This window comes from Lolium perenne, chromosome 2 (assembly GCF_019359855.2).
Source record: "Lolium perenne isolate Kyuss_39 chromosome 2, Kyuss_2.0, whole genome shotgun sequence".
Classification (NCBI taxonomy): Eukaryota; Viridiplantae; Streptophyta; class Magnoliopsida; order Poales; family Poaceae; genus Lolium; species Lolium perenne.
In genome coordinates, this window is record NC_067245.2 from 280390204 (window position 1) to 280412447 (window position 22244).

A 22244-nucleotide genomic window follows, 5' to 3' on the forward strand; every position below is an offset into this window, starting at 1 on the left:
TTGCTTTCTAGCTTGCCACTCGAACCATTGTTTCATCAGTTTCATGCATGTCCTTTTGCTTTCCCTGCAATATCAAGAACATAATATTAGCATTTAAATAGAGTTCTAAGATATTTTAGAGGGATAAATTGATTAACATATGTAATGTGCTGCCACAGATATTATTTATAATAAGTTGATGTAGACTACACGAACAAAAGGCTGAGATGATTCCACTCGGGAACTTTTAAGTCCTGTTGTGGAACAATCCCATGCTCATTACACTTGTCTATTGCAACCAAAACACCATGCAAAGTTTGTAGTGAAGATGTTATTCAACTATTACTCATTCACTCCTCCAAGAATCAACCTTACAACGTTCTGTCAACTGTGCAAATGTTAGCCTAAGACTGCCAAACACTTCCTTTTCGAGTGTCGCTACTCTAGAAGAATATGGCATTCTGCAGCCGCTTGGCTTTATTGTGCATCCCTATTGATGGATCTCGGGTCTGGCCATGTCACGGTTCTCCATTACAGGCTTGCTATGGCAAAGTCTCCGACCGACAACCCTGCAGGGCTAAGATCCTCCATCACCCTCATTTCTAGGAGATTTGGAAGGAAAAAATATGCAAAAGCCTTCAACAACAAATCCTCGTTGCCTTCAGCGCTGATGCAAAAAAATCAAAGATGAGAGCATAAACTTGATTCTGGCGGGAGTGAAGCACTTAACGGTAATTACCTGATTTTCTTTCATTTTTTGTGTTTCTGGTTAGGCCTAGGCCTGTCTATGTTTGATCCTCCTTTATCATTATAAAAGGCAAAGCTTTTGTCTCATTTCAGAAAAAATCAACCTTACAGTTCCAATACCTCTCTTCAGGTGGTCAATATTAATATGCGCATAAAAAGAAAAACAATCGCAATACAAATGGTTGGAGTCAAAAGCAGAAAGAAGTTTTATCCATGATCTATCTTCTGTAGACACTGCCAAGTTCAATTGCAGGTTAAAAAATCATAACAGAAGGAAAATTATCAGCCTACATAAGTGTCGCCGTAGCTCATAAATCAGATGAATTAATCATACACACATTCCAACCTTGTCCTTAAAGAAATCTGCAAGTACCGAGTGTATAGATTAGAAAACTCTAAGAGAAGCCTAAAACTTATTAAATTTTACATCTGCTACCATAAATCAAGAGCTGACATGCTCCCAAGTCCCAACATGAAGACTTCCACAGTTCTCCAAATAAGTAATAGTATAATTGAACCAAGAGAACAACTGAAGGCTGTTGCACGATGTTGTAAATTATAGTTCTTGAGGTAATCAGGCCTTCACATCTTCTTATCTAATGATGTGCCACTATAAAACTTAAAACGAGACAGGACAGTGATGTCTGGATGCTAAAATGAGTGCCGCTATGCCTATATCCTAGGTTGACATGCGCCCTTATCTCCAGACCTCCTGAAAACCAGGTGGAAATGAAGGTGAGTAACTCACTGGAGACATTACATATCAGTATGGTCTGATGCACAATACTTGAAACATTAGTGTTTCGGAGAGAACGTGAGCTATTAGCCAAATGCGTTGCTAAATTCAATACTAAGAAAACATAAAATGTTCTATTTGATCATATTTACTATTCGGAATGATAAAAATGGTAACCAGGCCTGGAATTTTTCAGATCAATGCCACACATCAAGGTATCAGTAGTATCACCACAACACTAAAAGAGCACCAAAGAATAATTTAATTCAAGGTTAGGACTGATATGAGAGGGAGTATAAATTTGATCATGATGAGCACACCATCACTTACATCTGCGTTAGGATTCGGAAATTCTATATTCATGTCGATACGACCGAGCCTCAGGAGTAATAGTGTTATGGCATATTACAACTTTTTTGGTTGTATAGAAAGGGAACATGTGAACAGCTTCAACAAAATCTAATGCACATGACGAAAAGGACAAAAATTATGGAAACATCACATGAATAAACGAAATGAATTCCATCTTTACCTCTTCAATCATGTATTTGTCCAGGTTCACCTCGAGCAAGAGTCGGGAGCACTTCTGCAATTCGAAACCAACCAACCATAATTAATTCAAATAAACACCAAGACCTGAAATCGGGCATGGGGAGGAAGGAATCAGAGGGGAATCAGAGTTATTGTTCTCTCTGAAAAGTATTATAAGATGGGAAAATTTGCTACATGACACTATTATTTTCTGGTGTTTGCTAAACAGGCAAGAGTTCCTCAAATCCTACCTTAGCATAACTATTGTACATGATAGAATTTTACACACGCGAGTGGTGTTTAATTTTCAAGAATATTCAAATATCGCAATCTATTCATGACTCGTGCTGTTGTTTTTTGAGTGAATCTCTGTTCTTAGGCTACAAGTGTAAGAAGCAAAATAGAATGAAGGATTGAGGTTCAGTGTGCAGAATCACTCACCTAAGAACCCACCACTCTCGGTATCCACAAAGTATCCACACATCCCTTGATGATTTCATTATGCAGTAACAAAGTGGGCCATCATATCTCTATCAAAACATTTTTTTAAATGGCTACTTCTCACAGGCGGGTGATCAAGCAACTGAAACTAAATTTGCACCTAGTACCTTCTCTTGTGCCAGTTTCTCCAAGGAATTATAACAAAGTGGGCCTGTAAAAACGTTTTTAAAAACGGTTACTTTTCACAGGCAGGTGATCAAGCAACTGAAACTAAATTTGCACCTAGTACCTTCTCTTGTGCCAGCTTCTACAAGGAATTATTGGAACACCATAATATATCATCTTTCATTCAATGAAACACGGCCGGAGCACGTGTGAAATGGTAAACTTGTTGCAAGAAAATCATGATCGACAACCTACATAGATTTTCATATCTTTATCAACATCCAAAATAGGTTACTGCAGATAAAGTTAGTATGAGCTGGATACTTATGAATTCAAGTATCAATCATGGTAACCAGAAGATCATCTTTTCAGGATTGGAGGTCCTCAGCGAGGATTGCACATGTGGTAATCATAAAGAGTTGAGATGTTACAAAAGTATAAATGTCCAATAATTCCATTCACGCAAGAGTAAAATAAAACCTTATTTGACAGTTCTTAGCACGTGCAGTGGCCCTCGTAGTAAAACACGAGACAAGAAAACATCCATGAATTTTCGCCATATAATGCGTGATTTAAGGAATACCAAATTGTGTAATAAGTGATTTAAGGAATACCAAATTGTATAAATTATGGGGAAGCCTATGTATACCTCTAGACCTGACCCAAACAAATTATCACTCGTAATAGAGGAGTAATTGGCATACTTAAGAAATAAAACCTAAAATATCTTCAACTGCATTGCAGACGAACAGTTCATGGGATAAATATTCATGTGGTATGTAAAACTACAGACCTTAGTGTGCAACGATTATAGATAGATGAACTATTAAGATTGCCCCAAAATAATAGCAAGGTGCTTCCTGATTAAAAGGAATGAATGATTCAGAAGATAGGGTGTGGGTTACTCTGGCGTGAATGGAATCAAACCACTTTACCTCATCAGACTGTCGTGGAGAGGATCTGAGGTATTCCTTTCAAGCAATTATCAACATCCAAGGTGAACGCTGCCTCAGGGCAAACATGGCAGATGCATAGCTCATAAAAAAAAGATCCAGGGGCTCATCACCAGATTCAGTGTTTTGGCTCTCACTAAAATATCAGGGATTAGCTTCACATTGTCCCTGACTAAAATTTCAGGGATTAGCTTCACATTGTCCCTGAAGTAATTTGTTCAACAACTCAGATTTTCAGTAGCTTTAGCAAGTATACAAACCGCAAATAATACTGACACATTGCCAAATAGACATCACATTCAGCCATTCAAATATATCGAAAGTTCACAATAGTTGATTTTAAACACTTTGCACATACCCATGTAGAACTATCTCTTGTGCCATAACACTTGCACTGTACCCATCACTCCATCAGCAAAATGTAAATTATTTCAAAGTACGGTCAAGGAGTTATTTACCAGGTGAATTTTGTTTGGGCTTCTAACGGAGAAGTAAAACTGAACGATGTAAATGAGTATTGCTTCCTCCAGCAGTCTTGCAGTCTCGCAGGTCGTTCTAGCTGCAGATCCGATTTTGTGATAAATCATGTGTATGGAAACAAAGAAAGACTGGGTTGGTCATGGAGCAAAAAGGGGACGCGGAACCTGACAGTCTGCAAATGTAAGTAGTACATTCATAACTCAATTCATGAATGATAAGTAACAAGAAAACTCTCAAAATTATGGGAGGGGAATTTGTAGTGGAATCCATCTCACTGGGATCTGCCAAGGGCGTATGGGGCAAGTGAAGTACTGAGCAGAGTGGCTGCAGCTACAGGAACATCAGGTGGATAGTCTCCAGAAGAATTGCGGGTGGTGTGGAAGACAAGAAATAGCAATTGGGAAGATCCATTTATTAACAGCAAAGAAATTAAGTTCATGTACCATCTACATGTACAGTAAAGAGTATGCCTACACTCTTGGCACCAAACATAGTACAAACTTCATCATGTGCTTATCAGGACAGTAAAATATGGGCATGACAGTACTAAAAAGCACCTATCCCAGAGGTGTTTCAGTTTGAGTACATCATGACAGTGAAAATTCAATTGATGATAGATTATTTGGCCTCTCAACTAAAATTCAAGTAATTGCTAAAAAAAAGCGCAACATACCAAGGAAAATTTATGAAGCACTTTGTTGTACAATTTGTCGAGTAAACTAAACTCAGTGGCAAACAACAATTCTACCAAAAATAAGTTCTGATCAAGCACGGATACTCCTACTAATATAAATGATTGAACAAACAATCATTAAAACACTTTATCAAGCACTGATTAAAACAATTGATCAAGGTGGAAATTTAGCAACCATCAATACTCTCACGACATGCATACTGCAGACTCTTATAACTGAATATAGATGTAGAACATAGAATTTTAAAAATGGTGGTTTTTTTTTCATTTGGAGAAGTAACACAAACAAATTTACTAAAGATCTAACAAATCGAAGGTCGCCACTCGCGAGAACATCAATGCAACAAAATTAGTTTATTCACTATTCAAACAAAGCAAAGCACTAAACCTAAGATAAGATGCACATATCAAACAGATAAATCGAAATATATGGTGATTGGCTACAGTAGCAACCTGCTTACTGTAACACCCCACTTTTCAATAAAAAGAAAGTTAGAGAATTCCAGAAAGCAAAATTTCAAACCAACAAAAACTTTTCTTTTTGCATATAGTACCATGCATAGGACTTGTGCATTTGAGTGATATGCCATGATGATTGCTGTTACTTGTATTTGATATGCTCTAAAACCCTAATGTGATCATATGAAGATCACCAACCAAATAAATCAAAGAGGAAGAAAATCCATAAAATAGAAAACCCTAAAAACCCTCACATATGCTCTATGGCATTTTTATAAATTTTGACCCTAGACCTATTTGGTCTTCACCACTAGTTGAGTAATGTTATTAAACACTTATTACAACTTTGGGAATCAAAGTTTCACAATTCAAATAAATTTCAAACACAAATCCCACTCACATATGATAATGGTCAATTTTGACAATTCTAGTCTGATCACCACTTTGAGCCCTTGCCATTCATTTTTCCCAAACCAATTCTTGCTAACTCTTTGCACCCTTTCAAAGTCAACATCAAGGTGAACAACTTTGGTGAAGATCACCATGCCAAAATCATCTTTGATCATGAGCAATGCTCATCCAAAGTCTCCACTTTTTAACATATGGAACATTCCTCACTTAGCCATTTTGGCCAATTTTTGAATTCTAACAATTTGTTGGGGGGATAACCCCCGGTATGCCAAAGGCATGCCAAACCGGATGGTTTGAGCCATCGAGATACCGGTTTAATGTTCTTGCCGGAAGCCTAGTAGGAATCCGGAAGAGCAAGGCTAAGCCGGTATCCCCAAAGGGGTATCTTAGGGACCCGGTATAAAAGATACCGGAAAGGAGAGCCTGTCGGCAGGACTGGTCAAAGATTCTCTTCAGAGCAAGAAGACAAGGATGAGCTAAGCCAAGTAACTTTATTCAGAGCCCTGGCGCCAAAGAGAGAGGTGACGGAGAAAGAAGCCGGGGGACGTCAGCTTCTATGATAAAAGAAGGCCCCGGTGTCATCTATGATTAAAGTAGCTTTGTACAGTAGCCAGTTAAAGTAGCTTTGTACAGTAACTCTGTAAAGTAGTTTGTCCAGTCAAAGATGCCATTAGGGTTTCTTGCAGTGTAAGCCACCCTTTCCCCTATATAAGGAGAGGGGGCAGCCCATCTTCACGGGCAAGTATGTACGCGTGTATGCGTGGAAGGCGAGCACGTAACTTGTGTGAATCTATGAACATGGTGATCTAGAGGGAGTTCTTCCTTGTGTCTTTCTTCTTCAACCTCTGGCCTTGGCCAAGTTCTTGAGGAAACCATCCGGAATCTCTTCCCACCTGATCGCAAACCCTCCCCCGAATCCTCTTGCGTCCATTCGGCCCCAATCTAAGCCATCCTATGGCATCTGCTCGTTCACCACGACGACAGTTGGCGCCCACCGTGGGGCATGAAGTGGCGCTTGATGGAGTTCACATTCGGGCGGGCGTTCTCGAGATCTCCGGCGAGCGTACGGTGTCCGCGTTGGTGCGAGCATCTACGCCATGGACTTCATCAACGACAACGCGGGCTGCTTCGCCAACGGCGGCGTCTTCCCAAGAACGGCCGCATCATCGAGTTCGGCAGCCATCGCGTCTACTTCGGCACCGTCCCCGTGCGCCGGCGCCTCTCGCCGGTGCTGGTGGCATCGGACCCGCCAAGATGGCTCTGCTGGCCGCGCCGCCGGCAGCCTTCGAGGTAATGATGACCGGTGTGGCTGGTGCGGGAAAGGAGGTTGCGGCTGAAGGTGCCGGTCGCGCGGTTTCGACCCGTGCGGCTAAGCCACCGCTGGAGCGCGGCGCAGCGCAGCGGAGCATCATCCGCGCCACCGGAGACACCGCTCCAGCGGCGATGAACGTCCTCGCCACCCCCATCGCGCAGAACATCGATCCGGCAGCGGCTCAGGCGGAGCTGGAGGCGCAGCGCCAGACGATGCTGGAGAGCGGCAAGGACATCGTCAGGGCGCAGCGCGAGCTGACCCTAACCGTACGTGAGTATAACGCTGCCCATGGCTTTGCTTGTTAGCGCGCATGCTTTGCTAGGATGCCGGAAAACCGGCTAAAAGCTCGCAACCTAGATCAAGATTTGCGCAAAGAGATTCTTACCGGCAAGAGCGCCTCGCATACGTTAGCATCGTGGAAAAGCCTAAGTATAGCAGCCCGGATAAAACTATAAAAGCTGCTAAGGCCGCCGTAGAGCTGTGCGAGTCGCTTTCCGGAGAGGCTTTGGTAAAGCGAGCGGAGCGTGTTAGAGAGCTGCTTTGGAAACCATTGAGCAGCAAAATGCTGAGCGGTGGCTAAGCTGAACAAGGCAGCGGCCTCAAAATCCGCACGTTCAACAAAGAATGCCGGTAGCAAATCCCATGGGCAGGCTTCGTCCCCATCCGGATAGAAGGAGAGAAAAAGAAGTGAATGCGCAGCAGATGATCGTGTACGATCCGGTTCTTGCCGGAAAGCAACAAGCCGGGCAACACGATGCCGGTAGAAAAAGCCAAGGGGCAGAGCGAGGCTACGCCGCAGGCTATGCCGGAAACAATCATACCGGTAGATATGAGACCGGGCAAAACTATCGAGCTGCAAGGGCAGCGTACGAGGAGGAGGAAATAGATCCCCCAAGGTATCGGCAGGCAAGGGCCGCGGTACCGGAATGTCACGATGAAGCCGATTCCACGAGACCGGCAGCATACCGGAACCCATTGGGAGAACGCACGGGAGAGAGATACTTACCGGAACGGGATGCGAGGCACCGTCTGGATAGAGTATACTTGTCGAAATGATCGAGGAGGAAGGTCCTCCAGGTCCAAAGTGTTTTGGCCCAAGGATCATGAAAGAAAAACCACCCGATTCGCAACTTTATGTTGCCCCGTGACACAAAGACGTATGACGGCACCACGAAGCCGGAAGATTGGCTCGCGGATTACGTGACCGCGGTATACGTTGCAGGCGGTGGAGGAACCGTAGCAGGAGGAGGAAACCGGCGTTGGGCCGTGAGGATCATACCATCGTTTTTGGTTGGACCGGCAAGAATCTGGCTAAACAACTTGCCGGCGAGGAAGCATAAATGGCTGGCTGGATTTTGAGGAGGCCTTTGTGAGCAATTTCAGCAGCACCTATCAGAGGCCAAACAGGCCGCAGCAACTTGCTCTGTGCGTGCAACGCCCGAACGAAACAGACCGGGATTATCTAGCCCGGTGGAACACCACAAGGAACTCCTGTGAGGGGGTGATCGAGGCACAAGCCATTGCTTGGTTTAGCAGTGGATGCAGAAGAGGTTCACCGTTGTGGCAAAAGTTGCAGCGCAACATGCCGACAACGTTGGCAGAGATGATACGTGTGGCGGATAGCTATGCGTTGGGAGACCCAACGCAACCGGCGCAACCGAGCCGGAACAGCTGCGCCACGAACAACACCGGGACAACCGGAATAACAAAAGAAGGGAAGATTTTCCGGATCGAAGGTACGGTCCGCAGCAAGTTGCTACTGTGCAGGAAAACTTTGAGGCCAGCGACAGCCAGAGGCAAAAAACCGGATCGCAGCCATGGGCAGGTCCTAAGAAACAATGGGTGGAAAAGAAACCCTGGGTCCGTAAGAAGAAGCGGCAAGAACCCGCGAAATACACCATGGAAGCTGCCATGGATCAACCTTGCCGGTGGCACACGCCGAATCCGGCACATCCGTCAAACCATCTCGACGAAGGATTGTACCTGGACCAAGTACTTGATGCAAAAGGAACGGTGAAAGATGCGCGGCCACCGCAAGACATGCCGCGGCAGCAACAACAGCTACCGCCACCACCACCACTTACCGGGGCAAACGCCTTACCGGTGCAGCCAAACCGGCAGCAGTACCAGCAAGTTAACCGGGTGGAGCAAAATGATAACCAGCCACCTCCACCGGCACCTTTAGGCCGGAATGTTTACGAAGATCCGCATCTGTGCTGTGTTGTCTTTGTCAACGAGCCAACAGACCGGCAAAGTGTACACCGGCGCTCCATGGAGGTCAATGCCGTGATGACGGCAGTTCCCAAGTACATGATGTGGTCCAATCAGGAAATTACCTGGTCATCCAAGGATCACCCAAAGATCATGCCGAATCCGGGTGGATATGCTCTTGTTGTGGACCCGATCATGAAAGGGCCGCAAACTCGAGTGAAGTTCAGCAAGGTGCTGATAGACAATGGCGATAGCATCAACATCATGTACAAGCACACCATGCAAACGCTGGGCATAACAGAAAACATGCTTCAGCCAACGCGCACAACGTTCCATGGGATCGTCCCTGGCTTGTCCCGTGCCCCGATAGGAAAAGTTCGGGTGGACGTGGCATTTGGAGGACGTGACAATTGCCGGGTGGAAAATCTGGAGTTTGAGGTGGTGGATACGGACAGTCCCTACCATGCATTCTTTGGGAGACCGGCGTTGGCTGCTTTCATGGCCACCACTCATACGGCTTACCTCAAGATGAAGATGCCGGCACCTCGTGGGCCATTGACTGGTGGGAAACTATAAGATCTCACTGAAATCGCATCTGCCGGATCAAACCTAGCAGAATCGCTGGTGATCGCGGAGGAAAAGAAAAGAATGCGGACAGCTGTTGTTGGCTCAATCCTCACAAATAAGTTTGGCGGCAATGAGTGAAAACATGGGCACACCGGCATTCAAGCCAACCAATGAAACAAAGAACATTGTCTTGGATCCGGCTTACCCAGAGCGCACCGTTCGTATCGGCGCCGGCCTTGATCAAGCATAGGAAAGCGCGCTCGTCGGCTTCCTCCGTGAGAATCGGAATATCTTTGCCTGGTCAATCGATGATTTGGTAGGTGTTCCGAGGGAGCTGGCTGAGCACTCTCTAAACGTCCGGAAAGATGCCAAGCCGGTGCGGCAACCAGCTGCGTCGGTTCGCTGAAGACGAGAAGAAAGATCATAGGAGAAGAAGTAACCAAGCTGCTTGTTGCCGGATTCATTGTGGAGGTCACGCACACAGTGGCTGGCCAATCCGGTAATGGTTGAAAAGAAGAAAGATGAGAACACGGAGGCAAAAGCTCCGAAGGTGTGGCGCATGTGCATCGACTACACCAACCTGAACAAGGCTTGCCCAAGAGATCCTTTTCCTTTGCCACGAATCGATCAAGTGATTGATTCAACTGCTGGATGTGAGTTGTTGTCCTTCCTGGATGCCTATTCCGGTTTCCACCAAATTCCCTTAAAAAAGGAAGATCAAATAAAAACTGCGTTCATTACCCCGCACGGGGCTTATTGCTATGTCACTATGCCTTTTGGGTTGCGCAACGCTGGTGCAACGTACCGCGCTGTATGCAAAAATGCTTGTTTGATCAAATTGGAAAAAATGTGCAAGTCTATGTGGATGACATCGTGATAAAAACTAAGGTAAAAAACACTTTAATCGATGACATCCGGCAAACATTCGATAACCTAAGGCGGTTCCGGATGAAACTCAATCCGGCAAAATGTACCTTTGGTGTCCCCGCCGCAAGCTGCTCGGTTTCCTGGTTTCAAGCCGGGGCATAGAGGTTAATCCGGTAAAGATCCGGGCGATAGAAAGAATGGCTATCCCTCGAGAGTTAAAAGATGTGCAAAAGTTCTGGGAAGCTTGGCATCGCTGAGCCGGTTTGTAAGCGAGGTTGGGAGAAAAAGCTCTGCCACTCTATGCTCTCATGAAGAAATCGACACGTTCGTCTGGACCCCTCAGTGACGCAGCGTTTAAGGAGCTAAAAACGATGCTAGCCACAGCACCCATACTGGCTTCACCTCTAGAAAGGGAGCCTATGCTGTTATACATAGCAGCAACAAACCGGGTTGTGAGTGTAGTGGTTGTGGTTGAAAGAGAAGAGGAAGAAAAAACCGTCCAGAGGCCGGTATACTACTTGAGCGAGGTGCTCTCCCTCTCAAAACAAAACTACCCTCACTTCCAGAAAATGACTTATGGCGTGTACATGGCCGCCACAAAACTCAAGCACTACTTTGAGGAGCACCCCATGAAGGTGGTGAGTGAAGCACCAATTTCCGACATCATGTGCAACAAAGATGCCAGCGGCCGAATTGCAAAATGGGCGATCCAGATATCACCGTACGTGCCGGTATATGAAAGAAGAGATGCCATAAAATCACAGGCTTTGGCTGATTTCCTTGTTGATTGGGCGGAGATGCAATACAAACCGCGGATCGTGAGGATAGAATACTGGAAGATGCACTTTGATGGATCTAATCTCAAGGAAGGTCTAGGTGCTGGTGTGGTGCTTACTTCACCAAAAGGAGACCACCTCCGGTATGTTTTGCAAGTGCATTTCAGGGCATCGAACAATGTCGCTGAATATGAAGCTTTAATCCATGGGCTTAAGGTCGCAAAAGAGATCGGTGCACACCGGATCATTTGCTATGGCGATTCAGACCTTGTGGTACAGCAGTGCTCAGGAGATTGGGATGCAAAAGACGCCAACATGGCCTCGTACCGGTTTCACGTGCAAAAGATTGCCGGATTCTTTGAAGGATGTGAGTTTCACCATGTGCCGCGAGCAGAAAATGAAGCTGCGGATGCTTTGTCCAAGTTGGGCTCATCTAGGCAAGAAATTCCTCCCGGAATAGCTTTGGCTCACCTAAGAGTGCCATCGATCAAGCCGAGCCCGGAATCAGAATCAATTTTTGTACCAGAGTCACACGTAGTACCCATGGATATCGATGAAGGGAACCCGGGGACTGCTCCGGCAAGCTCGGGGACTGCTCCGGTAGGCTCGGGGACTGCTGTACCCATACCGGAAGAAACGATGCTGGTAGATAGCATGGAGATAGATGCACCGGTGTTTTTGGTTCGAGAAATACCATCATGGGTTAAACCTATTAAGGAATTCCTGATCAGCGGCACCTTGCCGGCTGACGAAAATGAATCAAGGAGGATACAAAGAAGGTCCAAAGCTTACACATTCATCAATGGTGAGGTGTACAAAAGAAGCGTTACCGGTGTCCTTCAAAGATGTGTGGAACCGGAGGAAGGAGAAGAAATGCTTGAGGAAATTCACCAAGGAGAATGTGGGCATCATGCTTCATCAAGGGCTTTGGTAGCAAAAGTATTCCGGCATGGGTTCTATTGGCCCACTGCTTTGGAGGACGCTGAGGATTTGGTAAGAAAATGCAACGGCTGCCAGGTACGCCAAGCAAAACCATACCCCAAAGATCCGGTTTAAAGACAATACCGCTAACATGGCCATTCGCTGTTTGGTGCCTTGACATGGTTGGACCATTCAAAACTGCAAGAAGCAAGATGACTCACATCTTGGTCATGGTGGATAAGTTCACCAAGTGGCTGGAAGTAAAACCTATCGCAAAGTGTGATGGGCATACAGCTGTGAAATTCTTGAAAGATGTCATTTTGCGGTACGGATACCCGCACAGCATCATCACTGATAACGGAACCAACTTTGCTCAAGGTGAGTTCAAAAGGTTCTGTGAAGAAAAGAACATCCGGTTGGATTTGTGCTCGATGGCACATCCACGGTGGCAATGGCCAAGTAGAAAGAATGAATGCCTTGGTGCTTTCCGGTATCAAGCCTAGACTCATTGATGCGGTGGAAAAGTCACCGGGATGTTGGCTCGATGAGCTACCATCGCATCGTGGAGTATAAGAACAACTCCAAACCGGTCTACCGGATACACTCCCTTCTTCATGGTTTATGGAGCGAAGCGGTGATACCAACCGATATCATCCATGATTCACCAAGGGTACAGCTCTATACCGAGCAAGAGGTCAAAGAGGCCAGAGAAAATGATGTGGACTTGCTAGAAGAAGCAAGAGAGCTGGCTTTGGCAAGAACAGCCATTTACCAAAGAAACCTAAGACGCTATCATAACCGGAAGGTTAACCCAAGAGTTTTCCGAGAAGGAGATCTTGTACTTCGCCTGGTGCAGCGCACTGAAGGCCGGCATAAGCTTTTGCCACCGTGGGAAGGTCCCTTCATTGTAAGCAAGGTGCTTCACAATGATGCATACTACTTGATAGATGCACGGGAATGGAAGAAAGGAAAGGCGGACAGTCCGGCGAGGAGAGCAAGCGTCCATGGAACGTAGCTCTGTTGCGTCCTTTCTACTCTTGAAGTGGTGGTGTAAGAAGTTCCTTTTTGTACCTTATATGCTATGAATAAAAGATGCCGGAACCTTGAGTGAATCTCGGGGACTACCCCAACTTAAGTTGCATGTAACTTGTCTATTTTTTCAGTTTACCGGTTGCTTATTGAATGTTTTTTCTTTCCGGTTTAGTAGTGTGCTAAATCCTACCGGAGTCTTCGACTCATTGCTTGTCCGCAATCCGGCTTCATGGCAAGCAAGATAAACCGGTAGGGGATAAGCACATGAACTGCGAAAAGGGAGAGCAGGAAAGAACAATTTGAAAAATTTAATTAACCCCGGTTAAACCGGTTTTTTGCAAAATTTCAAAGTTATTTCTAAGTTCAAGAAGATGCTTGTTTGGTGAAAGAACCTTGTGCTCATACGCCAAAGAACGCCCAGAGAAGGCAGGCAGAGCCAAGGCAAAAGAACCAAGTATGCATCAAATTGGATGCGGAAGCAATTGAGAAATCTTTGCAGTGCAGGATAAAAGCGGAACCAAAAGCAAAATATGCTAAGGCAAACTCATAAGTACTTAGCTACCGGTATAACTTACCGGCAGGAAATGTTGTAGCACAACCACAGGCAAACTTAAGTTTTACATCATAAGCCCCGGCATTCCGGGGCAGAATTTAACAGATATTGTCTTAAAGCAACAGGACAAACAGATATAATGAGCAAACACTTCAAAGGAAATCATCATGCAGCAGGGGCTTCCGGAGGAGCATCGCCGGCACCAGCATCGCCCAGGACCTCTTCTTCGGCTTCACCCTCCTCCTCGTCGAGATAATCCGTGACGCCGGGAGGGGGAGGGATGAAGGTGCGCATGTCGGCATACTCCGCGATGCGGTACGCGCGATCCTGCCGCTTGGCGGAGAGGATCGGGTCCAGATCCGTTTCTGCGCCTTCGCGCACGCCAGTAAGGGCGTCCAGATTGAGCTCCGGGTACCGGGGAGCGAGGCGACGCGGAGGGCGGAGTCCGCTCCAGCGCGGGCAGCAGAGCACCGCCACTCGCGGATCCTCCCGCCGGCACCTTTCGACGGTCGTTGATGAGGGAGAAGGTGTCCGGCACCTCCTCGCCAGGCCATAAAGTCCTGTATAGCTGGGTAGCTACATCGTGGATGTCCGAAAGATTGCGGTCTATGCAGCGCATATGGGACACCCGCGCGTTAAGCGCGACCAGATGGTCCTTGGGCGTCCATGGCACGGTAAGATCCGCTTGGCCTTTGTCCTTGCGCTGCGCGTCGACCTTCTTGACGGCGTACCTCTGCGAGTCCGGAAAGAGGCCTGTGCAAAGAAAGAAAAAGCTTAAGGAAAAGAGACCGGAAGAAAAAGAGAACGGAAGAAAAAGAGACCGGAGAGAAAAGAATCCGGAAGAAGAGAGACCGGACGGAAAGATAGCGGAAACAAAAATGGGGTCGAAGGAAAAAAGGCTCGTATGCAGTAGTCAAAGTGTAAAAGAAAACAACTTACGGAGGGCAAGTGTGTCGGTCTGCAGGATCAGCTGATCGCACTCCTTGTGCCCCTCCTCCAGCCGCGCGGCCTTCTCATCGGCACCCTTCCGGGCCTTGGTCATCTCCTCCAGCTCTGCCCGCAACACCACAGTGGCATTGCAGGCATTCTCCAGAGCCTCGTCCAACTTGGCCGCTGCGGTCACTTCAGCGGCCTTGAGGGCCTTGGCGTGGTCAAGCCCCAGCTGAATCAACTGAGACTTGAGCTCCTGGTAGCTGGTCTTGAGGGCGTTTAGCTCCTCCTGGTGCTGCCGGCTGAGCTCATCCTTCTCCCCTGTAAACCGGAAAAATGAGTGTTAGCAAGGTTACACTAGTAAAACTGAAAAGAAACCAAGTTCAAAGGAGAAAGGAAAAAATAGTACGTTGGGCCGTGGCGAGCTGCTCCTTGAGAGCATCGATGGAAGCTTCCGGGATCACTGTTGAACAGAAATTGTAAGTGTCACAAGGAAAAAAGGTTTCCGGTAGCAAAGATGCCGGTAGAATAAAAAACTCACCTTGGCACTTGTCGTGTGCCTCAGCGAGCTCCCGGTGCTCCCATAAAAGCTCCTCGAAGAGGGCCTTCCGAGTGTCAGCGGTGACCTGTTCAAGAAAAAGAAGAAATGAGTTAAGTTTTGTGCTAAGAACAAAGTTCTTAACCCGAAACTCGGGGACTGGCAGCGCCGGTTTTCCGCGTTTTTAAGATAAAGTTTTGCGCTAAGAACAAAGTTCTTAACCCGAAACTCGGATCGGCAGTGCCGGTTTTGCGCGTTTCTAGAGTAAATTATGTGTTAAGGAGAAGATGTTTAACCCGAAACTCGGGGACTGGCAGTGCCGGTTTCACGCTAAAAACTTAAGTTAAGTTTTGCGCTAAGAGCTGCGCTCTCACCACAAAACTCGGGGACTGGGAAGATAGACAAGAGAGAAACCGGCAAAGGTTGAAAGTTAATAGAACATACCGTCAGATTGTTCGTGGAATCGTACCACGCGCTGTCAAGCTCTTTTACGGCAGCCCGGAGCCGCATGAAGTGCTCCTCAGAACACCGATCCCCGACAGGATCAGGTGCCGGCAGCCGATCCTTGCCCATGCCGCGGGTTGCCGGAGTGATGTCCGCGGCGTTCCACTTTTGGGCGTACGGCAGGAGGTGCCCCAGGTCCCGGCCTTGGCGCTGGAACTCCGTAATACGGCCGAGGAGACCGGTGGCCTTCATGCTGGCGCTTTTGGCAGCCTTGGAGACGTGCAGCACCAAGGGCTGCTGGCCGCCCGAAGGGGCGCTGGAGGCCGTCGCCTTCCCCTTGATGAGCTTGGAGGGCTTGGGCGGCGGCGCGGTAGAAGAGGCCCCGGAAGTCTTAGCCGGCGGCGCGCCAGGAGCGGCCTTGGAGGGCTGGGCACGAGGAGTCTCAGGCGGAGGCATGAGGATGGTGCGTGGAGAAGGGGGAGCGCTAGGAGCGTCACCCGTCTTGGAGCCTTCCGGCGCGGAAGATTCCGGCGCGGAAGTTGTCTTTTCGAGGACGGGAGGAGCAAAAGGCTCCGCCCGCCCGGCAGCTTCTTCTTCTCCGGCGCCGGTGTTGCTGGCGCCGGTGTCTTGGTGTTCCGGGAGGAAGGAAAGATCCTCCTCCGTGCGGTGATCTCGACGGTGAAGGGGCCGCACGCCCCGATTTGTTGTGCCCCCGAAAGGGAGGCAGAGGGTGCCGGCACCAGATGGTGCCGGGCTTGAACGAGGAGGAGGGGTTGAGGTCCTTGCGGATCCCTCAGAGCCCGATGGCCTTGGGCCAAGCTTGAGAGCGGGGCTGAGAAAAAGAAAAAAGACAAGTGGTTGAGAAGAAGCAACCGGAAAAAGAACTTAGCAAAAAAGGAGGCAAGCCGGAAAATGAAATTACCCGGAAGCGGTTGGCATCGCTTTGCGCCCGTAGCGGCGCACGCCCACTTCTTTCTCCCCCACGGGCTCCGTCCGGAAGCGCTTGGAGGGAGGAGCATGGGCTGGAACCGGCGGTAGATGCCGGCTGCTTGTTCTTCTGGCCCTGGGCCATGAGTTTGTCCACAAACTCAGTGCCGGCCTCGGCGCGCAGGGGCGGCACGCGCTCGTGGATCTGTGAGTTGGATATGGCTAAGAAGCAATTCGCAAGAAAGCGATAATGGCAAAGTATAAGAAGCCGGAAAAGAAAATACCTCGAGCACAACCAGCTCCTCCGGATTTCCGGTGGGCTCCGGCGGGTCCCGGCCAAGGCGCGCAGCCGGAGTCTTCCCCATCTTCAGATCCTTCCAAAAGATGTAGGGATCCGGGTCGAAGGAGTCAAAGGCACGCTTCCGGAGAGGTCCTCGCGGCTCTGCCTGGATAGAGGGGAAGCGGTCCCTGGCCTGAAACAAGGTAAAAAAGATGGTTAGCAAAAGCAGAAACTTACCGGCAAAGACAACCCCAAATTGCGCAATCTCTTACTTCTTGGGTCGGACGGTTAGAGAAACTGAGGGGAAGGAGGCCCCATTCCCACGCAAAAGGCATAGCAGTTTGACAAATCTGCTTGGCCTTGAGAACAACGTCTTTCTTGCTGAGAGCGCGGCCTGTGATCTTGGTAGGATCGCCTGGGCCATACATCTCGCTCATCCTATGTGCGCGGCGCTTCAGAGGAAGCACCCGGCGCGATATGAAAGTCCGGATGATATCGTCAGAACAGATGTTGGTCTCCTTCTTCAGAGAGGCCAAGAAACGCACTACCCGGTTGGTTTCGGCGTGTTCCGTCCTTGGGTTATAGCTCCAGTTGGTTCTACTGGGGGGCCCCGCTTGATATGGAGGAAGATTGATGCGATCAGCGCGGCCGGTGTTCTTCACGTAAAAGAAAGTTCCTTGCCAGGTGCGGCAAGACTCGAGGCCGGAAAGCTTAAGAAAAGTGCTCCCTTGGCGGGAGCCGACGATGCAGGAGCCGCACTGCACGGGCGGCTTGGGCTTGGGGATCTCCTTGCCCTGGACGGAGTTGATCCGCAGGTTGAAGAAACGGGCAAACGTCTCACGAGTGGGACGAATGCCGATGTAAGCCTCCATGAAGGTGGCATAACAAGAAAGATAGAAAAGGGCGTTGCCAGGAAGGTGGTGAGGTTGGAGATCGTAGAAATCCAGGAAATCCCGGAAAAAGTAGAGGCGGGAAGGCCGAAGCCGCGCTCAAAGTGAGCGAGAAAAACAACATGCTCGTCGTCTTCCGGATCCGGTTCGATCTCGTTACCCGGAATCCGGCAGGCAACTCCTTCCGGAATCCTCCGAGACCGGTACAGCCAATCGATCTCAAACTCAGTAACGTAGGAGCCCATCCAGGCTCCGCGGGTGGTGGGGGAAGGCTCCTCGCCGGACGATTGGCTGGAGCTGCTAGAGGCTTGACCAGAGCCACTGGCCTCTTGGCTACCGGAAGCTTGGCTAAAGCTACCGGATTCTAGGTGGCCGCCGGACTCTTGGGGGTCACCGGATTCCTGCTGGTTGCCGGAATCGGTTTCCATTGGATCTGAGGCCGTAGATTCACCGGGAGAAGGTCTACGGCGCTTGAGAGAGAGAGAAGAAGAGGATGCAGAGGAAGATCCCTCGTCAGACATCGCAAGGATGGGCGGAGAAACAGGAATCCCAAACTTCAACCCCGTGTGAAGATCTACGAGTAAGAAGAAAACCAAAGAAAAAGAGCAAATAAGAACACCAAAGGCTCAAGATCTGGAAAGCAAGCGAACGGCGAGTAAAGCGAAATTGATACCAACCTTGAGCGGCGCGGACGCTGAGGGGAGTGTTTGCTGGCGGTGGAGCGGCTCTGCGGTCGCCGGCGAGCTCCGTCGATGGCGAAACGGAAAAGCTCGCGAAGAAGCGCAAATGCGGCGGACGCGAGGAAGGTGCTGCCAAAGAACTCCGCACGGCGAAGTTCGGCGGAGGGGCGGCGTAAGTTCGCCGGGCGCCGGAGCTTGAACGGACGACGGCGGACGGAGAGCGGCGGAGGCGCAGAGGCGTGGAGCTCTGTGCGCGAAGGAGGAGAATGCGAAGAAGATGAAGGGGAACGGGCAGTTGTGCTTATATAAGAGAGAGAAAGTGGGCAGCGAACCGGCTGGGCCGCGGCGGCGGTTCGCCTCGCGGCCCGCGACGGTTCGCACCTTGGGCCGCCACGTGGCGAACGGATACACGCGCGAAAACGGAAGCCACACGGAGGCGCACGCGGGATCCCGAAGAGGTAGTGGGATCCGCTGCGGTGCATTAAATGCGTGCGCGGGAGTCGAAACGATGTGACAGCGGACACTGGCGCGTCGCCATAAAGGCGCGTGTCACCGACAGCGCGGGCCCGATATATTCTCGACTTCGCCGAGGAAGGAGCAAAGACACGTGGTGCCGGAAAAAAGAGATGCCGGAACGAGCCTTGCAAAGAGAAGAAAAGGAACAAGGGTAAAGGTGCCGGAACTAAGCTCAAGAGATGAGTGACTAAACCGGTATCTTAGAAAGATGAAAACCTGGCATGGTCTGTAGGATAGAATCCTCCAGGCTATACCAGCTTCGGGGACTAATGTTGGGGGGATAACCCCCGGTATGCCAAAGGCATGCCAAACCGGATGGTTTGAGCCATCGAGATACCGGTTTAATGTTCTTGCCGGAAGCCTAGTAGGAATCCGGAAGAGCAAGGCTAAGCCGGTATCCCCAAAGGGGTATGCCGGGACCCGGTATAAAAGATACCGGAAAGGAGAGCCTGTCGGCAGGACTGGTCAAAGATTCTCTTCAGAGCAAGAAGACAAGGATGAGCTAAGCCAAGTAACTTTATTCAGAGCCCTGGCGCCAAAGAGAGAGGTGACGGAGAAAGAAGCCGGGGGACGTCAGCTTCTATGATAAAAGAAGGCCCCGGTGTCATCTATGATTAAAGTAGCTTTGTACAAGAGCGCTTAAAGTAGCTTTGTACAAGAACTCAGAAAAGTAGTTTGTCCAGTCAAAGATGCCATTAGGGTTTCTTGCAGTGTAAGCCACCCTTTCCCCTATATAAGGAGAGGGGGCAGCCCATCTTCACGGGCAAGTATGTACGCGTGTATGCAGGAAGGCAGAGCCTGTAACTTGTGTGAATCTACGAACATGGTGATCTAGAGGGAGTTCTTCCTTGTGTCTTTCTTCTTCAACCTCTGGCCTTGGCCAAGTTCTTGAGGAAACCATCCGGAATCTCTTCCCACCTGATCGCAAACCCTCCCCCGAATCCTCTTGCGTCCATTCGGCCCCAATCTAAGCCATCCTATGGCATCTGCTCGTTCACCACGACGACACAATTCCACCACCACCTCAAATCACCTCTGGTCAAATACAACTTATATCAACACTCACTTTTCAAACACATTCATCTTTTGAATTATTTCAAATTTGGACAATTTTGTAAATTCCAAATTCGGGCACTATTTGCAACTATTGCAAATAGTGATTCTACTCTAACTAACCTACCCCAACCTACACCAATTGGTCCCCTGGTTCCCTCTCTCACTAACACCAGCATAGTAGACCTAAGAAGAACCCTAGGGAGACCAAGCCATGGCCATGCACACACCATGCCGGCCATGTCGAGCCCCTCTCTTCTCCCTTCTCCCTCTGCCCTGGCCACCTTGCCAAACGTCGCCACCGCACACTCCTACACCACCTAGCACCGGCCATGTCGCCATAGATGCCCTAGCCTCGCCGGAGATCGCGCGCCCAAAAATCGCCCGGCATGCCGCTCGCGTCGCGACCATGCGCGCCATGGACGCGCACTGGCCACGCGCCGCGCAGTCACCTCGCCCACGCCCTGGACCCCCTGCGAGCGCCTTGAGCACGCACTCGATACCGCGACGCCGTTGGACACGCTCTCGACCACGACCCGCACCCGCCGTCGCCGGAGAAGCCAACCCTGGTCCGCCGCGGACGCGACGGACATGGAAGAAACGCGACACCGCCAGGCCCTCCCCGACCAAGCTGTCGCTGCCATTAGACTCGCCTGGACACGTAGAGCACTGCCGCCACCTCGCCTAGCTCGACCAGTCACCGGAATCGCCGCGCCCATGTCGACCACCACCCTGCCCCGCAACCCTCACTCGCTTCTATAAATACCACGTTCCCTGGAAGCAACGGAGCACACCATCTCACTCCCCACCCTTCACCACTTCTTCTCGCACCATTAGCCACCTCGATCGTCGCCGGAGCAAGGCCAATTGCAAGATCGGAGCCGCGGAAGCCCTGGAGCAATCGCCATTGATCCAGGCCACCTCGAGCTCCGCCACCTGTACCTGGAGCTTCGCCGTCGTCCACATCTACCTCGCGCACACTGCCAACCCTAGCTGGAGCCGCCGTAAGCCCTCCGACCCCCTAGGCTCGCCGCCAGCACGTCGGGTTCTCGTCGGAGACGACGATGAACCACGGCCCTCCGATCCCCTTCTAATCCAACGCATCTTATTCATCCATACCGCTTCAGGTTTTAAGACTCGTTGACATGCGGGACCCCCTGGTCAGGCAGCCCACGCGGGCACAGACGCGTGGTGGGCTGGTTTGGGCCATTTTAAACCATTTCGGCCCAGTTAGTTTTCCCGCCGGCCTGTTTAATTCAAATCTAGTCTAATTAATTCCAAATGAATTTCAATACTGCCCAAACTTTGAAATTGAATAGTTTCAAATTGGATAAACCAAATTTAGTGAATTTTATGTTGTTGGAAAGCTACTGAAATTCTCTACAACATGCCACTGGCCCCATGGTCAGATTCTTTGTAGAATAAATGTGATAAAAATAACAAGACAGGGACTTTTCCCTATTCAAATAATTCTTAAAAATCAACCAAAATAGATATTAAGTTAATTCCAACTCTAATAGCTCACATTTGACTTACACTAATTGTTTATGCAATAAAATGGTGTGGTCACTTTGCATGATCATGCCCTAGTTTAATGAATGGATATTATGGCTAGTTTAACTAGTTGATATTGTCCAAAACTATTAAAGTTAAATTATGTGGAGGATTACACTTCATTTAAACTTGTCTCACATGGATTCATGGGATGTTTGGACCCCTGATCCCAAACTCTCTTATATGAATTACTTGAGATTTAAATCAAATGTAGTGTTATTTAAATAGTATGAGGTGATCCACCTCATTTAAATCATTTTCCCAAATGATGATGATGAACACTTGACTTAGGTCAATATGAGTTCATCTATGATTGTGTGAGAAATTAAATCTTAAGAAGATTTCAATGAGAGGAAATTATTCCTCAAGAACCCTATGGAAACTATCATTTACATATTAAATACAAAGAAGTGAATTCTCTTTAAACCCCACAACCCATGCACTCTAGTTAATTCATTTGTGTGCATAGAGTAGTTTGTGTGTTCTATGTGATGTATGGAATAGCCATTGAATTAGTGAGTAATTATACTCGTATTCAAATTTAGACGGTAGCACCGGAGAGTACGCCGAAGAAGAAGGTTGCTACCAAGAGGAGGA

General features: G+C 48.7%; 1 protein-coding gene across 1 annotated transcript; it reads right to left on the reverse strand.

Annotated features, from left to right (window-relative positions):
- Positions 1-4135: 4135 nt before the first annotated feature.
- Positions 4136-17896, reverse strand: LOC139835820 (uncharacterized). The gene is made up of 7 exons (XM_071825691.1): positions 17227-17896; positions 16959-17147; positions 15307-15391; positions 15175-15228; positions 14816-15086; positions 4308-4362; positions 4136-4204 (listed from the first exon to the last, which is right to left on the reverse strand). Exons 1-7 carry the CDS (start codon positions 17824-17826, stop codon positions 4136-4138), a joined length of 1323 nt encoding a protein of 440 aa, XP_071681792.1. The 5' UTR covers positions 17827-17896.
- Between the last annotated feature and the right edge of the window lie 4348 nt (positions 17897-22244).

Excerpts from the sequence above, each read along its gene's own strand:
- LOC139835820 (XM_071825691.1), bottom strand. The coding sequence starts at position 17,826 with ATGGAGGCTTACATCGGCATTCGTCCCACTCGTGAGACGTTTGCCCGT. Across the intron at positions 15,229-15,306 it reads GGCACACGACAAGTGCCAAG|TGATCCCGGAAGCTTCCATC; the intron begins GTGAGTTTTTTA and ends TCTGTTCAACAG. Across the intron at positions 15,087-15,174 it reads GCAGCTCGCCACGGCCCAAC|GGGAGAAGGATGAGCTCAGC; the intron begins GTACTATTTTTT and ends TCCGGTTTACAG.